This window comes from Penicillium argentinense, assembly GCF_028826775.1.
Source record: "Penicillium argentinense strain IBT 30761 chromosome Unknown utg000011l_segment0_segment0, whole genome shotgun sequence".
Classification (NCBI taxonomy): Eukaryota; Fungi; Ascomycota; class Eurotiomycetes; order Eurotiales; family Aspergillaceae; genus Penicillium; species Penicillium argentinense.
Window position 1 is genome coordinate 670,319 of NW_026622670.1, and position 21,642 is coordinate 691,960.

Sequence of the window (21,642 nt, forward strand, 5' to 3'; positions counted from 1 at the left end):
CGGGCAAACGCGTTTAAGGCATTCGGGGGCTTTCAGAGGCTCGTAGACGGTCTGTTGGCTTCCGGAGGGGACGGGGGAGAAAGGCTGAGGTGGTGTAGAATTAGCAACGTATTCAAGGAAATCCGAAGGTGGCGCATCATGTATAGAGGAGTGGAATATATCAGATGACTGAGACATGATGAAGCTGTGTATAAGAAGGAAGGACTTACTGAGATTTTTCTTTGGTGTTAGGCGAAAGGACTTAGGGGTAGAGGTACATGCTGATTCTGCATTATCTGATTTTTTGCTTGATAGATCACATCTAAACCCCGCTTTTTATTCAAATCCTCAAGCTAATTGGTTGACCTTCCAGGGTAGTCAGGGTGACCCTCAGGGTAGTCAGGGTGACCCTCAGGGTAGTCAGGGTGACCCTCAGGGTAGTCAGGGTGACCCTCAGGGTAGTCAGGGTGACCCTCAGGGTAGTCAGGGTGACCCTCAGGGTAGTCAGGGTGACCCTCAGGATAGTCAGGGTGACCCTCAGGGTAGTCAGACTGACCGTGGGAGGGAATTTCCTATCCTGAATCCCACCCGTATATTATGGCATAGGATAGGATTCCCATAGGATTTCCCTTTCATTGCGATAGCCACGGTCCTTCCTAGGTCACTGACCTAGGTTTTCAAGACCATCACCGCAGGAGTTAGGATAGTGTTTAAGTTCTGCGGAATGTAGTGCAACTATCTCATACATTCGAAATATATTTCCGCATCCTTACACACCAATTTCACCAACTTTCTATAAAACACACCACAACAATTCCTCTTAGGTAGAAAAGAGGGCAAGTTTAGTATTACCAAGCCAGAAGACGTATTCAAAAGACTTAATACAAAGAATTACATAGGGGGTGGATGAAAATTGATGGAATCATAGTTAGACATACAGAACAGGTATAAGAAACAGTAATATATAATGATGTGTCAGCGAATTTATTCATCCTAATCAGGAAAGGCGTAAAAGAATTATGCAATTCAGGGTAGTCAGGGTCGTAGTCAGGGTGACCCTGACGAGATTTTATGACCCTGAGGGTCGGTCCGGGTCGTAAGGCTCGGAACCGGAACCGTCCAGGTCCGGGTCGCGAGTCGGTAGGAGGGACCCAATATCAGGGTCGTGGCGAGGTCTAGACACAATATACATTTGGAGGTAGATGGAAAAGGTCAACGCCAGAAATGCTTCTGTTGAGGCTCCAGGATAAGGCACCGAATTGATGCCTCATTCCCAACCTCTGTCGGCATGCCTGTTCAGGGAAGCCCGAGGCACTGAGCTTGATATGCGCTTCAAACGCTCTTGCCGACATTATATTCTACATTCAGGGGATCTTCATGGAAGAACACCGATCGAGACCGATAATAGGGGTTTACTACTGTCAGGACTTGGCGCCCGTTCAGGGATAAATACCCCCAGAATCGCATGTAGACAGTTTGATACAGTCAAGTTCAAGTTCTGTCAATTTCATCAAGGTCGATTTGTCTAGCAGGCCCTTATTCAATATTCAGTGCTTCATCGTATCCAATCTCAACAGCTTCCATCTAAATCAAAGTGTGTGTACGTATAAAAACCAAGCAGTCTACTCAGGCTCTAGCTCGTCTATTCAATATTGCCCTAGTCAAATATCTTAAGGGTACCTAGATGACTGGACTACTCACCGGGTACGGCGTCACGTGGTGGATCGACGGCTAAGATTAGCCCTGAGGGTCCAACGGCGCTGACTAAACACACGCAGGAGGGCGCGTCATGTGCGGATCTTCGTTGCAAACCGAGGTTAGCCTTCAGATCGAATCCTCCGGGATGGACTGAGCGAGTCGTCTCCTGGTGCATTGCATCTAGCCACACACATCGGTGCCGGTGTTGGGCACTGAGAACCAATGCCGTCGCGGCGCAGCCATACCAAGTCCCGGAAAGGGTGCTTGGAATGTAAAAGGAGACATGTGAAGGTACGTCGAATGCGCTGGAGCGTGGATGGGTAGATGTTGTATCTGCGACAATGGCTCCGATGCACTCGCAATTCCCATTCTACATCTAGGTGGATTCTGTGTTGTGAGGATTGCGAACTAACGTCAGACAGTGCGACGAGGAGCTGCCCAAGTGTACGCTTTGCAAGAAGCGCAAATTGGAATGCAGCTATCCGCCTTCGCAAAGCGATCTCGATAGCTCTCACGGCTCTCCCTCTGCGCGGGATGGTTCCGAGACCGGTCCGCGGACCCCAGGCGATCTGCCCATGCCCGCGCGCATGCTGGAGATGAGACTGATGCACCACTATCTAATGTCTACCTACCATACTCTTGCCCAAGATGGACTGTCTGCACATCATCTGTCCATGAGCATTCCGCAAATGGCCACGTCATTTCCATATCTGCTTGACAGTCTGCTTGCCATGACTGCATTACATCTCGCTTCGCTCGAGGCCGAAAATCGCATGACATGGCTGGATACCGCTGTGCGATATCAAAGTCAAGCGTGCGCAGGCCTTGGAAAGATTCTTCCTGAAATCTCATTACAGCATTATGAGCCGGCGTTTGTGTCGTCGGTTTTCATCATGTTATTTGCGATTGGGTTTCACGCAACGTCGGCCGACAATGGCCCTGGAGATCCGCTGTCGCCGGTATTGGAGGTTCGCACGTTGCTCTCTGGTGCTGCGATGCTCTTCAATCGATTCAATGAAGTGGGATCTGACGGGGAGCTGAGTGGCTGGCTTTGCATTCCCGAGACAGAAGAGCGTCTCAAGGCAAGCAAGCAGGATGGGTACGATCTTCGACATCTCTGAAGCAAGTTCATTACTGACATATTACCCAGTGATGGTGTATCCGACGATAACACTGAAAAACTACTGAATCTCCACAAGTATGTCGCCAGAGCCAAGCATTGTCAAATAACCCAGATACTAATAAACGAAAAGAGATATAATGGTCTCGATCGAGAAACTGAAAAAGACAATAGACTCAGAACAAAGAGTGCACCAGGCAGTCTACAAGACAACCTGGGAACTCCTGAACCACGCAATCCAACCCTGGCCGAAGATCGGCGCTCAAGGCGGGATCATCGCCTGGCCTCTCTTCATCACCGACCAGCTCCTTTCACTTCTCCAGGAGGGCGACTGGCTCGCTCGCATCCTCTTCATGCACTGGGGAGTGGCTATGCGCCTCTTATATAATCGCTGGTATGTGCGTGATTGGGGCCGACAGCTGGTACTTGCGACATTGGAACCTATGAAGGAACCCCCGCCTAAATGGATAGAGGAGGTAGCGTGGATTAAAAGGGCAGCTGAAATAAAAGATTAATACACTTCTACGTTGGGAAAATGTCTCCGTTGCACAACATGATGCTATGATTTACTTGAATGTAGAAATCTGTTTCTTGCTTGGCTTCATGTAGAGCGAATCCACTCGCCTCAGCATTCGTACTGTTTATCACCCTCTCGATCAGGCTATGAGTAGAAAGTGCGATTCAACTCATCAGCTTCCTGGAAACAATACCCAAGGTATCTTGGCCTGTTTCAGCTGACGAATACGATGATAAAATAAAGTCCTGACAAGCTAAATTAAAGTATCCACCAGTCTATCGGAGGATTTTAATTCGTATCTGAACTGAGAAGCCGGCACTATTATCATCCAGATCATGCAGCCAGTGGCTGTGGGATGTATCGTTAGGGTTCTTTGAATCAGAATACCATCGTCGCTGGATATATACTCCTGGTAGTATGCCCAAATCCGATTCTGTCAAGTGGAGCCGAGCTATTGGACAAGAGCCGTTAACCTTCGGAGCAGACTTCCTTCCTATTTGATACTACCAAGTCAGCCGATCATCGCACGCAGGACCACGAGGCTTAGACAGCCAAGTCGGATTAGTCAGGATCCGGATGCAGCAAGACAAGAACGAGAAAGCGCAATGTCACGCTGCGGCCAACGAGCCAAGCAGATACCACGCGACCCCAAATCTCGGCGTTTGATATTAATAATTTGCTTCGGGCGCGAAAGCTTACCTTGGCGCGTGGCTCGGGGGTGCTTATCTTGTTATCAGCGGGGTCCCTTTCCGATCGCTGGGCCGGCTTGAGTCACCCGACGATCTTGCGGTAGGGTGGCTCTTTGCTCCTGGCGGTGGGTGTCCTGAAAAGCGGTTCTCCGCCTGAACTCGCCAAACAACCTGGCCTTTAGCTTTGTTCTTGGACGTCAACCCCGAGTTTATCACAGATCGCACCCCGCAACGCCGAGCCTGCTACACTAGTATAATCCTTGCGCGTTTTAATGCAATCAGGAAAGATCAGCGGGCATGATGTGGAGAAGAATGCTCTGAATGCAGGTCCATCCTCACCCTAGTCGACTCCCCGCTCTGTCCCCTCACGCTTGGATGGGCTCACCAGCTAATAAATATCGCTTTGGTAGCCGGCATGTCCCGCTTCTATACTCAATCGTCCTGGTCGCCTGAGAAATAGCTGGCGCGTGAGCATTGTGAATATGTTCCACTCGAGAAGATGGAGCCTTTTGGCTGTTGTGACTTTGGTGTTAATGGTGATCCATGTACCGGGCGCGTTTACAAAACCATTGGATTTCTTGCCTCGGGGTTCTGTCGGAATCGATGCGGGTCGATCAAAGTTTGCTCCTGGAAAACTGGGTGCAGTTGCAAGTGAAAGCGCCATCTGCTCGGGCCATGGCACTAAGATGCTCGAGATGGGCGGCAATGCTGCCGACGCGGTGAGTTGGCAGGCAAAGCCTACAGAAATCTATGAACATAGTGAATTGCTAATTGGAGCTATAGATGGTCGCGACGGAGTTCTGCATCGGAGTCATCGGTAACCTAATCTACCGAAACAATAATTGACAATAATTATGGAGAGCTAACTTTCTCCAGCCATGTATCACAGCGGAATTGGAGGGGGTGGCTTTATGCTTGTCAAGTCGCCCAATGGCACATTCGAAACCATTGACTTTCGTGAAACAGCCCCGGCTGCAGCCTTCCAGGACATGTACAACAATGACACGGACGCGTCTCTCTACGGTGGTCTCGCAAGGTAGGACCTCCTATGCCTAACGATCCCCTACCCTATCGCTAATCCGGGTTTAAAGTGGCGTCCCTGGCGAAGTACGCGCCCTGGAGCACCTGCATCAAAAATATGGCTCCCTCCCCTGGTCAACCGTACTCAAGCCCGCGATCCACACCGCGCGGTACGGCTTCCCAGTGACTCATGACTTGGTCAAGTTCATGGATAAAGCGGTTGGTACTGGTGAAGATTTCTTGGTCAATGATCCAACTTGGGCTATCGACTTCGCCCCGAACGGCACCCGGCTCGGCCTAGGAGATACCATTACCCGCCGACGCCTCGCCAATACTCTGGAGGCGATTGCAGAAAGTGGATCCAATGTGTTCTACCAGGGGGCTATGGCAGAGGCCATGATCAATGCGATTCAAGGGGCTAATGGCACAATGACCCTCGAGGACCTGCGCAACTATAGTATTGTGATTCGCAACGCTTCCCAGATTGACTATCGTGGATACACGATCACCAGTACTACGGCTCCTTCGAGTGGCGTTGTTGCTCTGAGCATATTGAAGATCTTGAATACTTACAAGGACCTCTTTGCCGATGAGAAGGCTGTGAATCTCAGCACCCATCGAATGGATGAGGCGATGCGATTCGGCTATGGCGAGGTAATGTCCCAAAAGTTTGCGCAGATGGATACCAAGGCTAACCCCATTAATATAGCGGACCGAGATGGGTGACCCGTCATTTGTGAAGGGCATGGATGAGTATCAGCGAGATATGTTGAAGAAATCAACCATTGCCGATATTCGGTCCAAGATTTCGGACACTCATACTCTCAACGTTTCCGCCTACGACCCCTCTGGCCTTGAGAGCCTGGACACGTATGTGCTTTTTAAGATTTGGGTCAAACATGTCTATTGCTGTACTGACACTGCTACAGACCCGGTACGTCGCACATCGCAGCAGCCGACCACACAGGATTGGCGGTATCTACCATCACGACGATCAACACATACTTTGGAAGTCACGTCATGGTCCCCGAGACCGGAATCATTATGAATAACGAAATGAACGGTCAGTTAATCTCACTGACGAGATCGAGGAATTCATGTTAACCGTAGATGCCAGACTTTTCAATCCCCGGATCCTCCAATTCATTCGGGTACATCCCCTCTGAAGCAAACTACATTCGGCCCGGCAAGCGCCCTCTGTCATCCCTCACACCGGCTATCGTCACTCGAACCGATGGTAGTGTCTTCCTCGTGACCGGATGTGCAGGTGGCAGCCGGATTATCACTGCGACAGTCCAGAACATCATCAATGTCATTGACAAAGGTCTTTCGGCTGCCCAGGCCCTGGCTCAGCCGCGTCTGCATGACCAGCTAGTGCCAAATCAGGTCACCTTTGAGTATGCCTACGACAATTCGACCGTTGCTTTTATGGAGAGCCTTGGGCACAATGTCACGTGGATTGCGCCTGGACAGAGTAGCGCACAGGCCATCCGCATCCTGCCTAACGGGACTTTCGACGCTGCAGGAGAGCCGCGATTGCTTGCGTCGGCAGGGTATTCCGTGCCATAGATTCAGTTCGGCAACAGTGTGTATATATTTGTTTCCTTTCAGTCCATTTGTCATACAGTGTATAGTCTTGAGCGTTGGCACTATACAGCCCCGCCCTCGTTGGTTAGATAGACTCAGAACATTTTGGGTAGAAATGAACATTGGGAAAATTTTACTTTTTAAATTTCGAATTTTTGTAGTATTTTTATTGCTATCACCTACAATAGAGTGGACTCCCAGGACTGAATACTCAACCGCGGTACTCTTAACCTTGGAAGAGCTTTCGAACTTCCCCAGACTTTCCAACCGGGCCACGCCCGATAAGCCTATCTCTGGCCCGTGCACGCCGCGCGCGTCGGTTTTTGGCGTCCGGCGGGATTTTCCAGTTGAGCTGTCACCTCGTGGCTTTGTTTCACGCACCTTCCTTTGAAATGCTTACCTGGACGTTTGTTGCCTGACAGGCGGACCCTCTTTTGTCAACACTCCCCCCTCAAACCCACCATCATTCTTTCATCATCCTCACTGTCTTTCCCTAGTTGCTACGCGGCACACAACACCGCGCGTCATATGCATCAACAGCGATCGAGAATTTCCGTCTCGCCTCTCACCCACGGAGATTCAACCCTTGACGCTCGAAATGGCCGCCGCAGACCAATCGAAGGTCTCGGTGGTCCTCCCGGCCCCGACGTACGACGTTGATTCCTACAAGCCCTTTCCCGAGGAAGTGGATCGCATTTTCGACCAAATCCTTGACGAAGACGCTAGCATGGAGGAATCTCGAGGATTTGAATGGCCTCCTGAACCTGTTTCCGAGTCTCGCAGCCTTACCCCCGACACCTCCCTCTCGTTGAACAGCGAAAATCTACCCAAACAGTCCGCCTTCTTCACGGGACCCCCCGCTCCGAATACGAAGCCGAACAAAAGCCCACGAAGCGTGGCCAGGCGGGACATCACTGTGATTTATATGGTTAGCGGTAGCGAAGGTGATTCTGGCGCGGAGGTCGTCAGCGAAAATGTGTCTGAGATGGAGATCGTGGGCGCCTTCGGTGGTGATGGTGCTGCTGACTCCAAGGAAGCCCCCGAGCCGCCCAAGCCCAAGAAGCCATCCCGCCGTGAACAAAAGAAATCTCGCCGGAACAAACAGAAGAATGTCGCATCTGATACTACCGAGCCGACATCAAACCCTCCGGCCACCGAAACCACTACACAAACAATCCCTCCAAACCCCGAAGCCTCGGCCGATGAAGAACTTGAGGATGAAATCTTCCGTGGAGTTGGAAAGACTAAGCGGAATCACATCCTCCAATACATCGCGTTCAAAGAATTCATGCATGCCGAAGTGCCCGTGAAGCGATCCGAACGACGCGAATTTATCTACGAGCTCCGAAAAGAAGCATCGCACAATGGACTGGACAAGCCCCAGATCGACGCCTTGGTTCGCTTTACACGCAAGACTTTCCTCGAAGACAAGGGCTTGGGTGTCGATGATGACGGTTCCTCATTCGGCGAGGAGGTTCTTGATGACGCGGAGCCGGAGCCGACTCCTGTGGTTGAAAAGAGTCCGCGCAAACGAGGTCGGTCTCAGATCAGCCTCAGCCCTCGACAAAAGAAGGCCAAGTCCAGCAAGAAGACCAAGACTCGCACCGTCTCCCGTGAAGGCCCGGTTGTGGATGCTCCCGCAAATCGTGTGGAGAAGGAAATTGCACACAGTAAAGAGGACAACATGGAGATCACCACAAGTAACGTTATGGCTATCGACGAGAGCTTAACCCATGAGTCGAAGAGCGACAATGTTACCAAGGATGGCAAGTTGCCTACCATGCCGAGTGACAGCAAAGTCAAGCAAGGAACTATGATCCCTGAGCGACCCAAACTGTTCCAGCCTGAGAAGACTGAGATTCTTGCTATTTCGAATGAAAAACAGGCTCTGCCAGAGCCTGCGAAGGACGATCAACGAAAGAAATCTGATGCCATGGAAATGGACGATCCTTCGCCAATGATAGAGCCATCAAGCGACACCAAGACTCTCCGGAAGGCCGACAAGAAAAGCCGCCACCATCACCACTGTCACGAGACCGTTGGTATCGAAGAGCAGGCCGACGTGAAAAGGCACCACCATCACCACCATCACCATTATGAACATTGGACCCGTCGGCGCATGTCTCTAAGTGATGGTCTTTTGCCGACTGGTGAAGATGGTGCACCGGAAGTCCCTGACAGCGTTATGATTGAAGATACACCTCCGCCGGAACAGGAGTTACCGCAAGAGCCTCTAGTGACGACCAAACATAAGCCCAGCAAACTATTCAAGGCGGAAAAGAAACAACTGAAGAAGGGAAAGGAGAAGCCCACCAAAGAAAAGCGAAAGATGAAGAAAAAGCTGGCAAAGTTGCGTGATGGAGCGCAAAATGAAGAGTCTAAAAACCAACCTGAAGACTCTATGGAAATTGACGCTGCCGAAAATGCCCAGCAATCCAAGTCAAGCACCCAGGCAATTCCCCAGGAAGGTTTGGATGTGGCAAAAATGTTCGGTGATGAGCCTCGCTCAAAGAAGCGAAAGCGTAAAAAGTCTGGAAGCAAGGACGACGCAGACGCAGATACAGGCGATTTGTCAACCCCGGCTGTGGCCCAACACTCCGACAAGTCCAAATCGAAACGTGCACGCCCAGCGACTCCCGATCCAGCGCAGACAACACCTCAGTCGCGACAGGGACACATCTCACCCCCCAGCCTTCGCCTCCCAATCCGGATGACTGGAGTGATGGGGATTTTTAAGCACCGATGATTCACCAGGGATGACCCCCAGTGATGAGGTGAAGTCGAAGTTTTTCTACAACCCCGCCGGACTCCAAAATTCCAGTTTTATTGAACAGCGCCACCCGCCCAGAGCAGCCCTGAAGATCCTCGAAGATAAGAACACGCCTTTGAAATTTTATCCTTCCGACTGCCCAGTGAACGATGTGAACAGTGATTCCGACCTGGATGGGTTTGATTTGCACGTACCGAGAAACGACAAGCCCCCAGAGACCTCACTCTCTACTCCTTCTCCGAACAAAGTGACCGTCACCACCCAGGTCAAATCTATGCCTACCCTACTCAACCCCGAAACTCCCAAATCGATTCGACGAAAGATCCCGAAAATTTCTCCTTATTTCCCGACTCTTCCCCCCGGCCCCGAGTCCTGCCTGCCATTTCCGCCTATTGATGCCCAATATTTCGGTCTTGTCCAAGAGCAATTAGCACATGATCCCTTCAAGCTGCTGATTGCGACCATTTTTCTCAACCGCACTCGAGGCGGAGTGGCATTACCTGTTCTTTTCAAAGTTTTCGAACGATACCCCACTATCGATGCAATGGCGAGCGCAGACCAGTCTGAGTTTGTATCTATGATTCATTGTCTCGGCTTCCAGAACCAACGGGCAACCAGGTGTATTGAAATCGCGCGGATTTGGCAAGCTAATCCACCGGTCCGCGAAAAACGCTACCGCAAACTACACTACCCCCGCAAACTGGATGGCCGAGACATCGAGCGCAACGAATGTATTGATGATGAAGATATGCGCGTGGCGTGGGAGATTGCACATTTGCCCGGAGTTGGTGCATATTCCCTGGACAGCTGGCGCATTTTCTGCCGTGATGAATTGCGTGGATTGGCCAAGGACTGGCAAGGGACTGGTGCTACGATGCCTGGCTTTGTCCCCGAATGGAAATCTGTTCTGCCGCAGGATAAAGAGTTGCGTGCATATCTGACGTGGCTATGGCTGAAGGAAGGCTGGATCTGGGATCACCATACGGGTGACTTGGAACCGGCTTGTGACAAGACGCAGCGCGCAGCTAAGCTTGGTGGCATTGCACATGAGGATGACGGGAACTGGGTTCTGGAGACCTCACCAGTAAAAGTGAATAATGGTTTCCATGCGGTTGAGTAAACTCGTTCTGTACATGTTGAATTTTGTTGATGATACCCCTGAGAGCATTAGCACGGCGTTGTTTTAATTTAATATACCCAGTGTTGTACGACTGAATAGTGTTGCCTTGTGTGGATTGCTTTGTATTTATGCTAGTATTTTGTCATCTTAATCTGCCAATGATCCTAGTCATCCAATGTCTTGAAGGAATGTACCCTTGAAGTATACTCTTGTTCTTGTATGTGCTGACTATTTAGTTAGTTACTGCTGCTGTGAAGTCTGTCTCAGGCATCCTTCAGGCAGCCACGGGCGGGGCTTCCCCATTCACCGCATGTTTCTCCGACCTCCAACTTCCGACTATTCATGCGTCCAGAAGCCCTGCACGCACGAGCTTATTCCGGATTTCTTTGTCTAGTTCGCACCTATCCCTCCTTGCGATTCGATACGGAATGCCGGGGTCTCTCCCGAAGCTCTGCGATCGACACATCCACTGAGCCCCCGGCTGTGCGCAACCGGTGACATCTCACCTGTGCCCAATTTAAGCGCCAGGCAGCACGCTTCCATCACAAAAATAGCATCACGTTACCCTCGGCGGCGGGTCCCTTCCATAGTTACCCCGAGGTCAACAGTCAGACCATAGTGAACAGCGACAGCGTATCAAGCGACACGGACGGCGTCCGATGAACTAGCGGAGACGGGGTCTTCGTGAAGGGATCCACCTGTCGTGCGGCTACGATTTTCGACCCAGCCATGTTTTTTCCGGTGAGACCTAATCAACCCAAGAAGTCGAAATCTTCCTCGAAAACCACCATCACCACCAAGAACGGTCTGAAGCGCTCGTCCCACGGACGGTCCTCCCGCGTCTCAACCAAGGATCCCGAGCCAGAACCAACGGCTGGCTCCTCCACTTCCTCCATCTCGCACACCGCACCCCACCGTAGGGCCTCGATGCCGGGTGTCGACACCGCAAGCCGATCGGGCACCGCCTCTTTCCTGGAGTCCAGGACGAGTCTCCCCTACCCTTCCTTCTCGAAAGCCCATAGCAAGGAAGATGTCCGCAAGGCCAATATTCCGACCCCGGATCCGACCGACTTGACCGAACAACAGGACGATGGCAAGGCCAATGGAGGAGGCCAGGACCGCCCTGAGAACCACCATGCCCCTCCCAGCCCGCCGTTGACCGGTCTCGATGACCAGCCGTCTTCTCGGAGGGGGAGTCCCGTTGTTGGCGAAGACGAGAAAGGATCGGACAAGGACAAGGAAAAGGAAAAGGAAAAGGCCAAGAAGGCCAACAACATCAAGATCCGGGCCGAGGTCAACAGATCGTCATCTAGTCTGCGATCCAAGCGGGATGAGGGAACCAAAACAAGCAAGACTGCGCGTGCAGATACTCCCAAATCTAAATCCTCGAAGACCGAGAAGGAATCTTCGTCCCGATCGAGTCATAAGTCCAGTTCTAAGTCGAAGCCCGGTGAAAAAGAGAGGGAAAAGGAAAGAAAACCGGCCAAGCGTTCCAGTCGGTCGACCATGTCGCCGTCCCATTCCAACATAACCGTCCGCGATGTAGGCGTCGAGTCAGTCAACGGATCCGATGCCACCTCAATCGCCCCCAACCAGCAATATACCGCACCACGAAAACCTACCACCCCGCCGACAAAGCCTCCCTCGCGCAATCAAGTCCGATCATCCATGTCCCACCGACACGCACCCAGCGACGACTCGATCGATTATGGCAGACCCATCGTGTCTAGCCCGGGCTTCGGTGCACCACCTCCCCCGCCACCCCCGCCCGAAATGCCCGTTTCCATTCCGAGAGTCGACTATTTGTTGAAAGATGGCGGTCTGGATAACAAAGTACCGAGAACACTTCTAGGTAACACTGGTGTTCCAGATCCCTTTGCGTCGAACGCTACACAGCCTCAGCTGGCTGCCGCGAGAGTATTCGACCCGTATAACCGTCTGCTCGATGAGTACCAAAAGGTAATGAGCAAAAATGGCTCGCTTGCCGTTGCGACGGGATACCGATCTGTAGCTCGACGACTGCTTGACCGACTAGAGGCTGTGTTTGCCCGTGACATCTCATCAGAACCCTGCAGCTGTTTCATGTGCGATCGTCAGAAGGAAGAGCCACAGGAAGGTGTGAGCTGGGGAGAGGTCTTGGAGCTTGTCTCGGGACGGCGAGAGCTACCCATGTGGCCGCCGTTCATCATGGCACCCTCAAACATGGATTCCGACATACCCAGCGAGGAACACATCCCTATGCAAAAGCTCGATGTCGATGTTCCTGAAGAGTACCGAGATCACTTCATCCGGCAGTCCCGCAAGACAAAGGTGGCGGTGGATAAGTGGCTTTCGGAGCAAAATGACGACCAGGTCACGAGTGCCCCGATGGAGGTTGATGATGAGACATTGACCTTTGCCATGCTTACCCACCTTGAGTCCCACCAGCGCTCACTCTTCTGCTCCTTGCTCGGCATCAACTCCTCGACTCCCGTCCCGCGGTCTGGAGATGAAAAGCCTCGTCAGAAACCTCCTGCGCTTGTTTCCTCTTCGTTGGCGATTCAAAGATTGTATCGACTCTCCTCCCTTCCTCGCGATCCTGAAACCGCCATGTTCATGCTGAACAACCCTAATCTCCACCATGTTCTAGCCACCCTCGCGGCCATCAGCGACGACGAATGGGAGATTTTGATATCTGGTCGTTTCGACGGCTTCCTCCGCAGCGGTGCCGAAGACAATATCCCTCCGAGCGGTCCACGCTGGAATGGCAGCCGCTCCAATACACCCTTCAGCACCGGCGGAATCTCCCGCGGCCCAACTCCCAACTATATGGATGGCAGCTTCAGGCCCGCCAGCGTACCCAATGGCGGTCCTTCATCCCCCGCCTCTTTCGGCGGTCCAATTGCACTAGATGAAGAACAGGAGATTGCCGCGCTAGCAGAAGTCGAGCGAGACATCTTCCTGGGCATGGAAGCTCTAGAGGACGCATTTGAAGCTCTACACCTCAAAGCCGAAGTTGTCCGCCGCGCCCTCCGCGAACGCGGCGCCGGCCTCTCCGTCGCAAACCAAAGCCGGCGAGGCTCCTACGTCGAAGCGCGAATGGGCACACCCTTCTCAAACGCCTGGGAAAGCGGAACAGACGACGGCTTCCTGGACGACGACCGCTCGCTGGCCCCCGATGACTCAGCAAGTAACATCAGCTCCAACCGTCGCCGCCGACCAAAGCGACGAACCGAGCGACGCACGCCTGCGCCGGTCGAAGAAGAAGACGAGGAGAGTGATCGAGAATACGCTGCGCGTCGAGACTCGCGGAACTCGCGGCGGAAATGAATGGATAATTATGATTGATGAAGCGCCTGGTGGCGTTATTTGAAATGAAAGTGAATACTTCTGGAGGATGGCATGTGTGGTGGATATACTGCATGGGCGTAGCTGATTGATGATGATACCCACTCCCCTACCTGTCCTCTATGCAGTGTTGCCGGCTTTTGTTATGAGTCTGGTGCTGCTTTTGATTTTTGTTGGTTGTTTGACCATTTGAGCTTATGATTGATGAATGCTACGAGGTTATTTGTCTTATGGATGAGTAGGTGAGCACCATCGTGCGCCTTCAGGGCCATACCATACTAGTGTCCAAGTGTCGTCAGCTGCAGTAGAACACGACTCAAATGCACATGGAGCGTGGTGCTTTGGTGTGGTCATGGTACGTTTGGATGTATTGCAGCTTATTTGAGGTAAGTGCTTTCCGGGTTCAATATGAAGAATATATATCGCCCACAGTACATACCTGCAGTTGATATTGGTGCTGGATTTCTTATTTGAATGTTATCTAAACAAGGCATTTAATTATATATATAAAAAAAGCGGTCGAATTCTCTGCAAGTAAATACAAGGCTCCATAAGTATCATAGGATGTGTTCGTGGTGAAATTTATCACAACACCGACCCGACAAGGCTGTGCCCTCCCCTCGCAAGACGGCGTGAGGGATTCGAATTTCAACGTCGCTTCAAATGGTTGACCTCCTGAGCTCAAAGCCCGCGCATTTTCTGAATCCCAATTATCTACCAATCTGTGCTTGCCTACATGCACCATGCCATTGCTATCGGACCCTCGAAAGCTCGAAATGCTCCCACAAGAAGTCAACACCGACACTGTGGATAAGTGGGGAGCACAGGGGCAAATTGACACCGGAGCAGGTACTGGGTAGACTCAGAAATTATGAAATTTTCAGTGCAAACAATGTCGTGTTCGACAAGAAAGAAATCGCCGAGATGTTCGAGACGGTCGCGAACGAGGACGAGACGGGCCGAAATACATCAATGAAGCAGGGTACCTTGCGATGCTTCATCAATACGGAACGCTCTCCCCAAAGCTACAAGATGCTGGCCCTATCCTCTTCCACAGCTTCTACCTGCTCTCCCGAAACCAGTTCCAACCCGGCCCCTCTACGAGACTATCCTACGACGACCTACGCCAACCGCTTTACTGGATGATACCCGAGACGAAGTAAATATGCGTGGAACCCTGGTACGGAAGCCGAGCGGAATACGATCCAGGCTCGCTGGATTGTCTTCCAGAGCCTAGCAATCGAGCGGAATGGAATTAATTTTCTGTTCGACGAAGACGAGGCGTTGGGCGTATCACAACATCAGCGACGTGTCGGCTAACGAGAGGACTGCGAACCGTGGTGACTGGGGTGATGAGATCTACCAGATATTGCAGAGATTCTTTATGTCGGCCAGGTCGAGAGCTGCCCAGGTGTTATTGGAAGAGGTCGGGAATCATTGTGTCCGTTGGCAGCTCGCTATCATGCCGAGAGCATGACGTCTGCTCTGTGCGAGTCCAAGTTGCCGCTAGAGAATGACTTTGGCCTGTGTTGCACCTGTCTCTGTACTATATCTTCGGCATCATGGATGGCCCGCAGGATATCCTGCAGCCTGAGACATGGACGATCTTGTCGAGTGTATCCTTTGCGGCTTTGTTCATAATTCCAATTTCGATGTGGGGATCAATTGGCCCATGTTTGATACCCTGCGGTACGTGCCAAGTACTCGATCCGATCTCCTGATCGCAACTTCCTGCCGATTGAGTAATCATACTTACTGTTGAGTGTGCATTCATACATCCTGAGCGGCCTCTTCCGCGTCCTCTGTCTATTCGGAAAGGATGCCAACTATTCGGAAATGTCTCTCCTGCGCAGATTGCGTGAGCCGGGAAAGTTATTCATGTGCCTATCCTGGCTCAGCTCCAATCAATGTATAAGCATGACGATTATGGGGATTATTAGCCTCGGTTCGACTAGCTGGAGTTTCCTTGGAAGGTAAATCCCAAAGTTGGACTTTTGATGCGGGAGAATTGCTGGCAAGAATCCGACCATTGCAAGATTGAGCGATCATTCTCGTCTCCGGGACAACCTCAGGACGTCGGAAAGCTACCTTGTGTATATACTGATACTTTTCCGGTCGAGGATGAAAAGCGGATTCATCCGCTCGGGTAGCAGACGAACCAATCTGTTGCCTATTCGAGCTGCGCTCCGCTCACAGCGCTTATCCAGAAACCTTGGGATCTCCCGCCTGGACACAGCTCGATCACGGCAACGACATTGCGTTTGGGAACCCGAAATTGGGGTCGTGCTGATTCTGAAAAATGGTCTTGTAAGCGCAACCTCTGTGCACTCCATCGAGGGCCGAGATGTCCTGATCTACAACCATATCGGCTGGAGGGGCAATCGCTGTGTAGATCTGGAGGTGGACGGGATCGAACTCTGCCTTGAGGTTGTTGCAGATTCTTCAGGGGAAACGGATTCCGACGGATGTGAAGGATATCAAGAATCGGAAGATGGGGGTGATGATGGGTCTAGTCGCAACATCGTCATCGACTAGTTCAAACCATTGATCTGGCGAGCAGCTATTCCGATCAGATGATGAGAAGCCCGTGTGGTCGGATCATGGATCGAACCATGGATGAGAATACGATCGCGGGTTCCGTGCGCCTTGACTGCTTGATTATTGAAGGCTCTGGATGATAAACTCTGTTAAAGCCAAATAAGCGCCCGACTGGTAACCCTTTTCGGACATGGTGGAGCTGGTCTTTGACATCTTCATGAGTGGTTCAGCGCAAGACACAAAGTTAAGAGGAGATCGACGCGCACAGTCAGGGGAGAAAAAGGGCGCAGGTGCCAATGATTGGCGAGCGGATCGATACGAGCCTAGACAATGTCTTTCTTCCATTCAATAGTGCATTCTTTGTCTCCGGGTCACACTATCGCGCTACAACAGCATCACATGGAAGAAGTTTTCCTTAGTAAGACGCCAGTGGTGATGTTTACATTGCCATTGCCAATTTGGGAAAACGGAACGGACATGATGCCCAGGAACAGCGCGATCGACAGCGCTGCATGAACCTGGCGGGGTGTTCAATGGCAGTCGAGCGTGCTCATTATTGCATCGTCTATGACGAACCTCTCGATGTACCGAGACATTTCCGAGGCTGCGACACAGACCAAGCAATGCCTCATGATTCCACGTACATGGCACATCGAATCCTTCGGTGGCGAATGGAGCACCAGCTCGTCCAATGCTTGGCCGCTATGCACGTCACGACGGATGAGGGGGTTGTCTCAAATTAGGGCACACAATTCTATGTCTGTACTAGTGGTCGACTCAACGGTAGCCGGAAGAGGCTTAGGTTTGTCTGTTATAGTCGACGCAGTACGAGGGCCCAAGGGCTATTGTTGTTCCAGGGGCCACATCTCCCGCTTAATCTCCGTGTCTTCAGATGGTGCAGGTGCAGCGAAGGCTGTGGCTGAGGACGGGGCTTGCCTGCCTTCGATGACCGAAGTTTATACAGGCCCTGAGAATGGTACGAACTCTTCCTGACACTCCTTTCAGGGTCACGCCCGAGCCACTGGCAGACCAGGTAAAGCCCATCTACTCCATACTTGAATTCAGATCGGCGGGTGGGGGTGCTGAGCTAGCAGAAAAGGGCAGGTCAAGCAGACCCAGTCTGCCTTGCAATCCATGCATACGCCTGGACCCGAGAAGTGAACCATGGTTATGTGGATATCCACACGCGTACCATAGCTGCCCTCCTACGAGAAATGGTTCTTGGATCTTGGTTTATGGACAGCTCGACCTCGAGCGCGAACCACCCAATATCTCACATTGCGAATGTCAGATACTCAGATACCCAAGTCTGCGACCGTCCAATTCCTCGCTGCCTTCGGTTCCTCCACGCTGGCATCTGCAACCGCTTAACTCCGGATGCACCGGACATCCCCCTATGCCGTTTGTTGCCACCTTTCAACACCGTAATGACCATTTCCGCTCAGCTCGGGGGTCACATTCCGCCAGGATGTGGATAAAATTGCCGCGACTAATCAACTGTGCAATCTCCAAGATCGCTGCTAGCGGCTCTAACAGCGAAGGTGCCAGTATGTAACCATCCTTGGATCGCCTTGCTGATCGCATCGCAGCGGAAGGCTCACCGTAAATCAGGCCCACTTCTCTTGCTCCCTCGGCACATGGCTGCCATGCGCATCCCTTGCGGGATCAGCGGGCTGGCACGTTTGCCGGGTCGACCACTGACAAAATCTCCCGGTCGTGTCAATCCACTGGGTTTGACCCTGTTGATCCGAACAATTGTCAGGCACGCTGTCAGGATAGGCCGACCGCACATTCTCAGCGAGCACTACGCAGGGGAAGTCAGGAGAATCAAGACTTCCAAGATATGGGGTAGAGTTTGCCCAGCCAGATACCAAAGCTTCGAATGACGCAGATCAACGTGCCCGAGGCCATCCCCCTCCTGGGATATTACAGCCGGCCCGGGCTTCATTCAGAGTCGGTGGCTGATCTCAGTAGGGCCCCGATGGAGCACGGGAGGACTCCATTCCTCCAGCACATCCAGTGGAAGGGCCGATCGTAGTGGACACGAAGCTTATCCAATCCAATGGCACGCTCACGAGATCAATATTACACTATTGCTAAATAATCCTTCTTTTCTGCCCGCGATCGACACGCTTTCTGGAACCGTCGCCCTTGGCATCTACACATGAAATTGCGCGCCCGCATACGCACTCCGGAATTACCTGGAGAACAAAAAGCAATTCCGCCATGCACGTCCTGCACATCCTGCGGGGGTCGTCATATGGATGTACCACCGTCGGCGAGTACACAACGTACATACCTCGGTCCTACATGTTAATATAATCACTCAAGTTGGTGCACGCCAGCCTTGCCGCGCCATTTTAGGCGCGGAGGTCTATCCCGAGAGCAGTAGTCGGTTCTCGCGGAAGAGATGACTGCTACCGTGGTTGGTGTCGGGGCACGCGGCGAAGCCTGGCCGCGTCTCCCGCTAGTGTTCCAAAAGCATTGCCCCTGCATTTGCACGTACACGGGGCGATCGAAGCAACAATGTAATTGTGGGCTCTGAGTGACCAAACGGCTTCAGGCCGGCTTAAGGCCTTTTTAGGCCTGGTGAGACGGTGTCGCGCGGAGAGAAACTTTCGTGGCGTTTTTTCAATCATTCTAACTCGCGCAACGCGACGACGTTGGTCCCGAAGACCAGGGCCAACGCTAGACAAACCTGCGAGAGTAGCACCGCTTCCCCCTTTTCGGCAATGGCCATGCCGTGCAGGGATGGTTCTTGTGGGTGGAGACAGCCGTCTGGACCAAACTCTGCCCTCGTTGATTATGATTCGAGGCCCCGTCGCAGAAACTTCTTCGAACTCCACCTGCTGCCCCTGTTCAGAGAGGGGTGGCCGCCTGAAGTGGAGAGAGGCCGGGCCATTCTGGACTCGTTGCAGTACTATGAAGAAGTGGTTTGCCTCAATCATGGGCGAAAGCCCACTTACGGGGCACCCTAACGGAGATGATCCCTTCGCCGGCTCGCGAATTCCCAATTCTCAGCAGCCGAGCCACCTGGATATCCAGCTGCCAGTATAACACTCCTGATCCTATTGACAATAGAGTTCGGTCAGGCTGGTCGCAGTGGGTTCATGTCCACACGGAGTATCCATCTCCTCGGATCGTGTGTCTGACAACTTTAATAATCCCACACCCGCACATCATTCATTCTTCGGTTGCTCCCCTGGTCGTGCCATTTATTTTTCCCCCGTCTTTATACGGCACTTTGTGGGCGAAGGAGAGAAAAAGATAGTCGTCGCCTCCAGTTCAACCCTGCCACTCCTTGCCCGCATCTTGGTGAAATAGCCTTCGAACAGCCTATTCGAACTGACGAGGCTGCACAATCCTTCTGTGCCGAGACAAATCGAATCCTTCGGCGATTCCAGGTGGCGGTTGTTTGTTGTTTCAGAATACCCGAGAAATGCTGGTGGGCGATTTATAGGACGACTCTCATTTATCACGGCATATCCCATCATGTCCGCTCTCGCCCTACTAAGCATGCTGCCGAGGGACGGCAATTCGCTCTCCCCTCGATTGACCAGCGATGTCACACTCGATATTGACCCGCTGCCGACAGTCCAGCGGCGAGGTCTGATTGCCGTTTCAATCATGGCATTCCTCTCATTCCTGGCCACCCTGACCCTGCTTTTATTCATTACATACCGTTTGATTTTCTGGAAGTCCAACTATCAACGCTACATCGGTTACAACCAGTACATTATTCTGATCTACAACCTGGTCCTGGCTGATTTCCAACAATCGTTGGCCTTCTTGATCTGTTTGAAGTGGATCGTCACAGACAAAATCAAGTCGGGTACAGCAGGATGTTTCTTGCAAGGTCTCTGGCTGCAGATCGGAGACCCCGGGTCTGGTCTGTTTGTGCTTGCCATTGCCATTCACACCTTTCTTCTCGTCGTTTGGGGACGCAAAATGTCCTACAAGGTCTTCGTTACCTTCATTTGCAGTATTTGGGCCTTCGTCGCTCTGATCGTCATCATTCCCCTCGGCATGTATGGAGCCGATGTCTACGTCCCCTCCGGCGCCTGGTGCTGGATCAACGAGGACTACGAGACCGTTCGTCTCTGGACTCACTACATCTGGATTTTCCTTGCTGAATTCGGAACCGTCGTTCTCTATGCTATCATGTACTTCTATCTTCGTCGACAAATCGCCGCCTCATCCATTCTCGGCAACAGCCAGCTCGAAAGTCTCAAGCGTCTCCGCCGTGTTGTCGGCTACATGACCATCTACCCGGTCGTCTACATCATTCTGTCTTTGCCCCTTGCCGCCGGACGTATGGCTACTGCGAATGGCAACACTCCTTCTGTCACCTTCTTCTGCTGTGCTGGTAAGTCTTTCCAACCCTTCCAAAATATTGATCAAAACTGACATTCCCCAGGTGCCATTATCACCAGCTCCGGCCTGGTCGACGTCGTTCTCTACACTCTTACCCGCCGCAACCTTATCATCGACTCGGAGCCCAGCCAGGACCGCTCCTACAACAAGTTCGCCAGCAGCAAAGGACACCGCGGCGATACCCACTTGACCACCATTACTGCCGCCGAACCCAAGTCCCGTAAGATGGGCCTGCACGACGAAGACCTGGACCGCGACGGTTCCACCGACAACATCGTGCAGCCGGGCGTCGAGATGGGCCCCATGGGAGGAAAGGTGTACCAAGAGACGACGATCGAGATCACCTCCGAGCCCGCGTACCCTGGCGAGGGCTCTAGTGAGCGGTCAAGTAAAGACGACTTCAATGAAACTCCTTCACGGATGTGGCGACGATAATCTTGATCTTTATACGCCTGATGCGACCGGCTATATTTTTTCAGTCCGGAGTCGCCTGTCATTTTTATGCCCTGTGTACTCGCTTTCACAATTCCTTCGACGACGCACATACCATGTTAATACCGGCCTTCGCGGCTACTTTGAATCTTTATCTCATGACAATGCCTGGGTGGCAAATGGGTGATGTGTCCACCCGCTTCAACTCAACCCTCTTCATCCTTCACATTCTCCTTGAATACGACCTTCAACTTCGCTTCCGATTCGACCTGATGAATCTGTACATATTGGGATGGGATTGCTGTTCCGAGCTTGGGAAGACCATGCATTATGAGAGCATCCATGTATATCTAATTGTTAAAATCAACCGAAGACAATAAGTTCTCACGAACCTTTTCTATCTTTTGATCTCGAGATTTATCCAAATATGACTTTAGACGAAGCATCAGCATTACGCTTGGACTCTGCTTC

The 21,642-nt window shown here is 52.0% G+C and overlaps 7 protein-coding genes across 7 annotated transcripts; all 7 read left to right on the forward strand.

The window, feature by feature from the left end:
- Window positions 1–1,899: 1,899 nt before the first annotated feature.
- Window positions 1,900–3,312, forward strand: N7532_011264 (uncharacterized protein; the record flags this gene model as incomplete). The annotated part of the gene is made up of 4 exons (XM_056623755.1): window positions 1,900–1,968; window positions 2,100–2,776; window positions 2,828–2,875; window positions 2,931–3,312. 4 exons carry the CDS (start codon window positions 1,900–1,902, stop codon window positions 3,310–3,312), a joined length of 1,176 nt encoding a protein of 391 aa, XP_056468743.1.
- Window positions 3,313–4,536: 1,224 nt separating this feature from the next.
- Window positions 4,537–6,592, forward strand: N7532_011265 (gamma-glutamyltransferase; the record flags this gene model as incomplete). The annotated part of the gene is made up of 7 exons (XM_056623756.1): window positions 4,537–4,722; window positions 4,787–4,820; window positions 4,880–5,039; window positions 5,095–5,677; window positions 5,733–5,893; window positions 5,953–6,086; window positions 6,141–6,592. The coding sequence occupies 7 exons, from the start codon at window positions 4,537–4,539 to the stop codon at window positions 6,590–6,592; spliced, it is 1,710 nt and encodes a 569-aa protein (XP_056468744.1).
- Window positions 6,593–7,208: 616 nt separating this feature from the next.
- On the forward strand, window positions 7,209–9,356 carry N7532_011266 (uncharacterized protein; the record flags this gene model as incomplete). Its single annotated transcript, XM_056623757.1, has 1 exon — window positions 7,209–9,356. The coding sequence occupies one exon, from the start codon at window positions 7,209–7,211 to the stop codon at window positions 9,354–9,356; it is 2,148 nt and encodes a 715-aa protein (XP_056468745.1).
- Window positions 9,357–9,366: 10 nt separating this feature from the next.
- On the forward strand, window positions 9,367–10,500 carry N7532_011267 (uncharacterized protein; the record flags this gene model as incomplete). The annotated part of the gene is made up of 1 exon (XM_056623758.1): window positions 9,367–10,500. The coding sequence occupies one exon, from the start codon at window positions 9,367–9,369 to the stop codon at window positions 10,498–10,500; it is 1,134 nt and encodes a 377-aa protein (XP_056468746.1).
- Window positions 10,501–11,229: 729 nt separating this feature from the next.
- N7532_011268 (uncharacterized protein) lies at window positions 11,230–13,809 on the forward strand (the record flags this gene model as incomplete). Its single annotated transcript, XM_056623759.1, has 1 exon — window positions 11,230–13,809. The coding sequence occupies one exon, from the start codon at window positions 11,230–11,232 to the stop codon at window positions 13,807–13,809; it is 2,580 nt and encodes an 859-aa protein (XP_056468747.1).
- A 794-nt stretch (window positions 13,810–14,603) lies between these two features.
- On the forward strand, window positions 14,604–15,147 carry N7532_011269 (uncharacterized protein; the record flags this gene model as incomplete). The annotated part of the gene is made up of 4 exons (XM_056623760.1): window positions 14,604–14,641; window positions 14,712–14,809; window positions 14,910–15,007; window positions 15,058–15,147. 4 exons carry the CDS (start codon window positions 14,604–14,606, stop codon window positions 15,145–15,147), a joined length of 324 nt encoding a protein of 107 aa, XP_056468748.1.
- A 4,710-nt stretch (window positions 15,148–19,857) lies between these two features.
- On the forward strand, window positions 19,858–21,174 carry gprC (the record flags this gene model as incomplete). Its single annotated transcript, XM_056623761.1, has 2 exons — window positions 19,858–20,731; window positions 20,783–21,174. The coding sequence occupies 2 exons, from the start codon at window positions 19,858–19,860 to the stop codon at window positions 21,172–21,174; spliced, it is 1,266 nt and encodes a 421-aa protein (XP_056468749.1).
- Window positions 21,175–21,642: the final 468 nt, after the last annotated feature.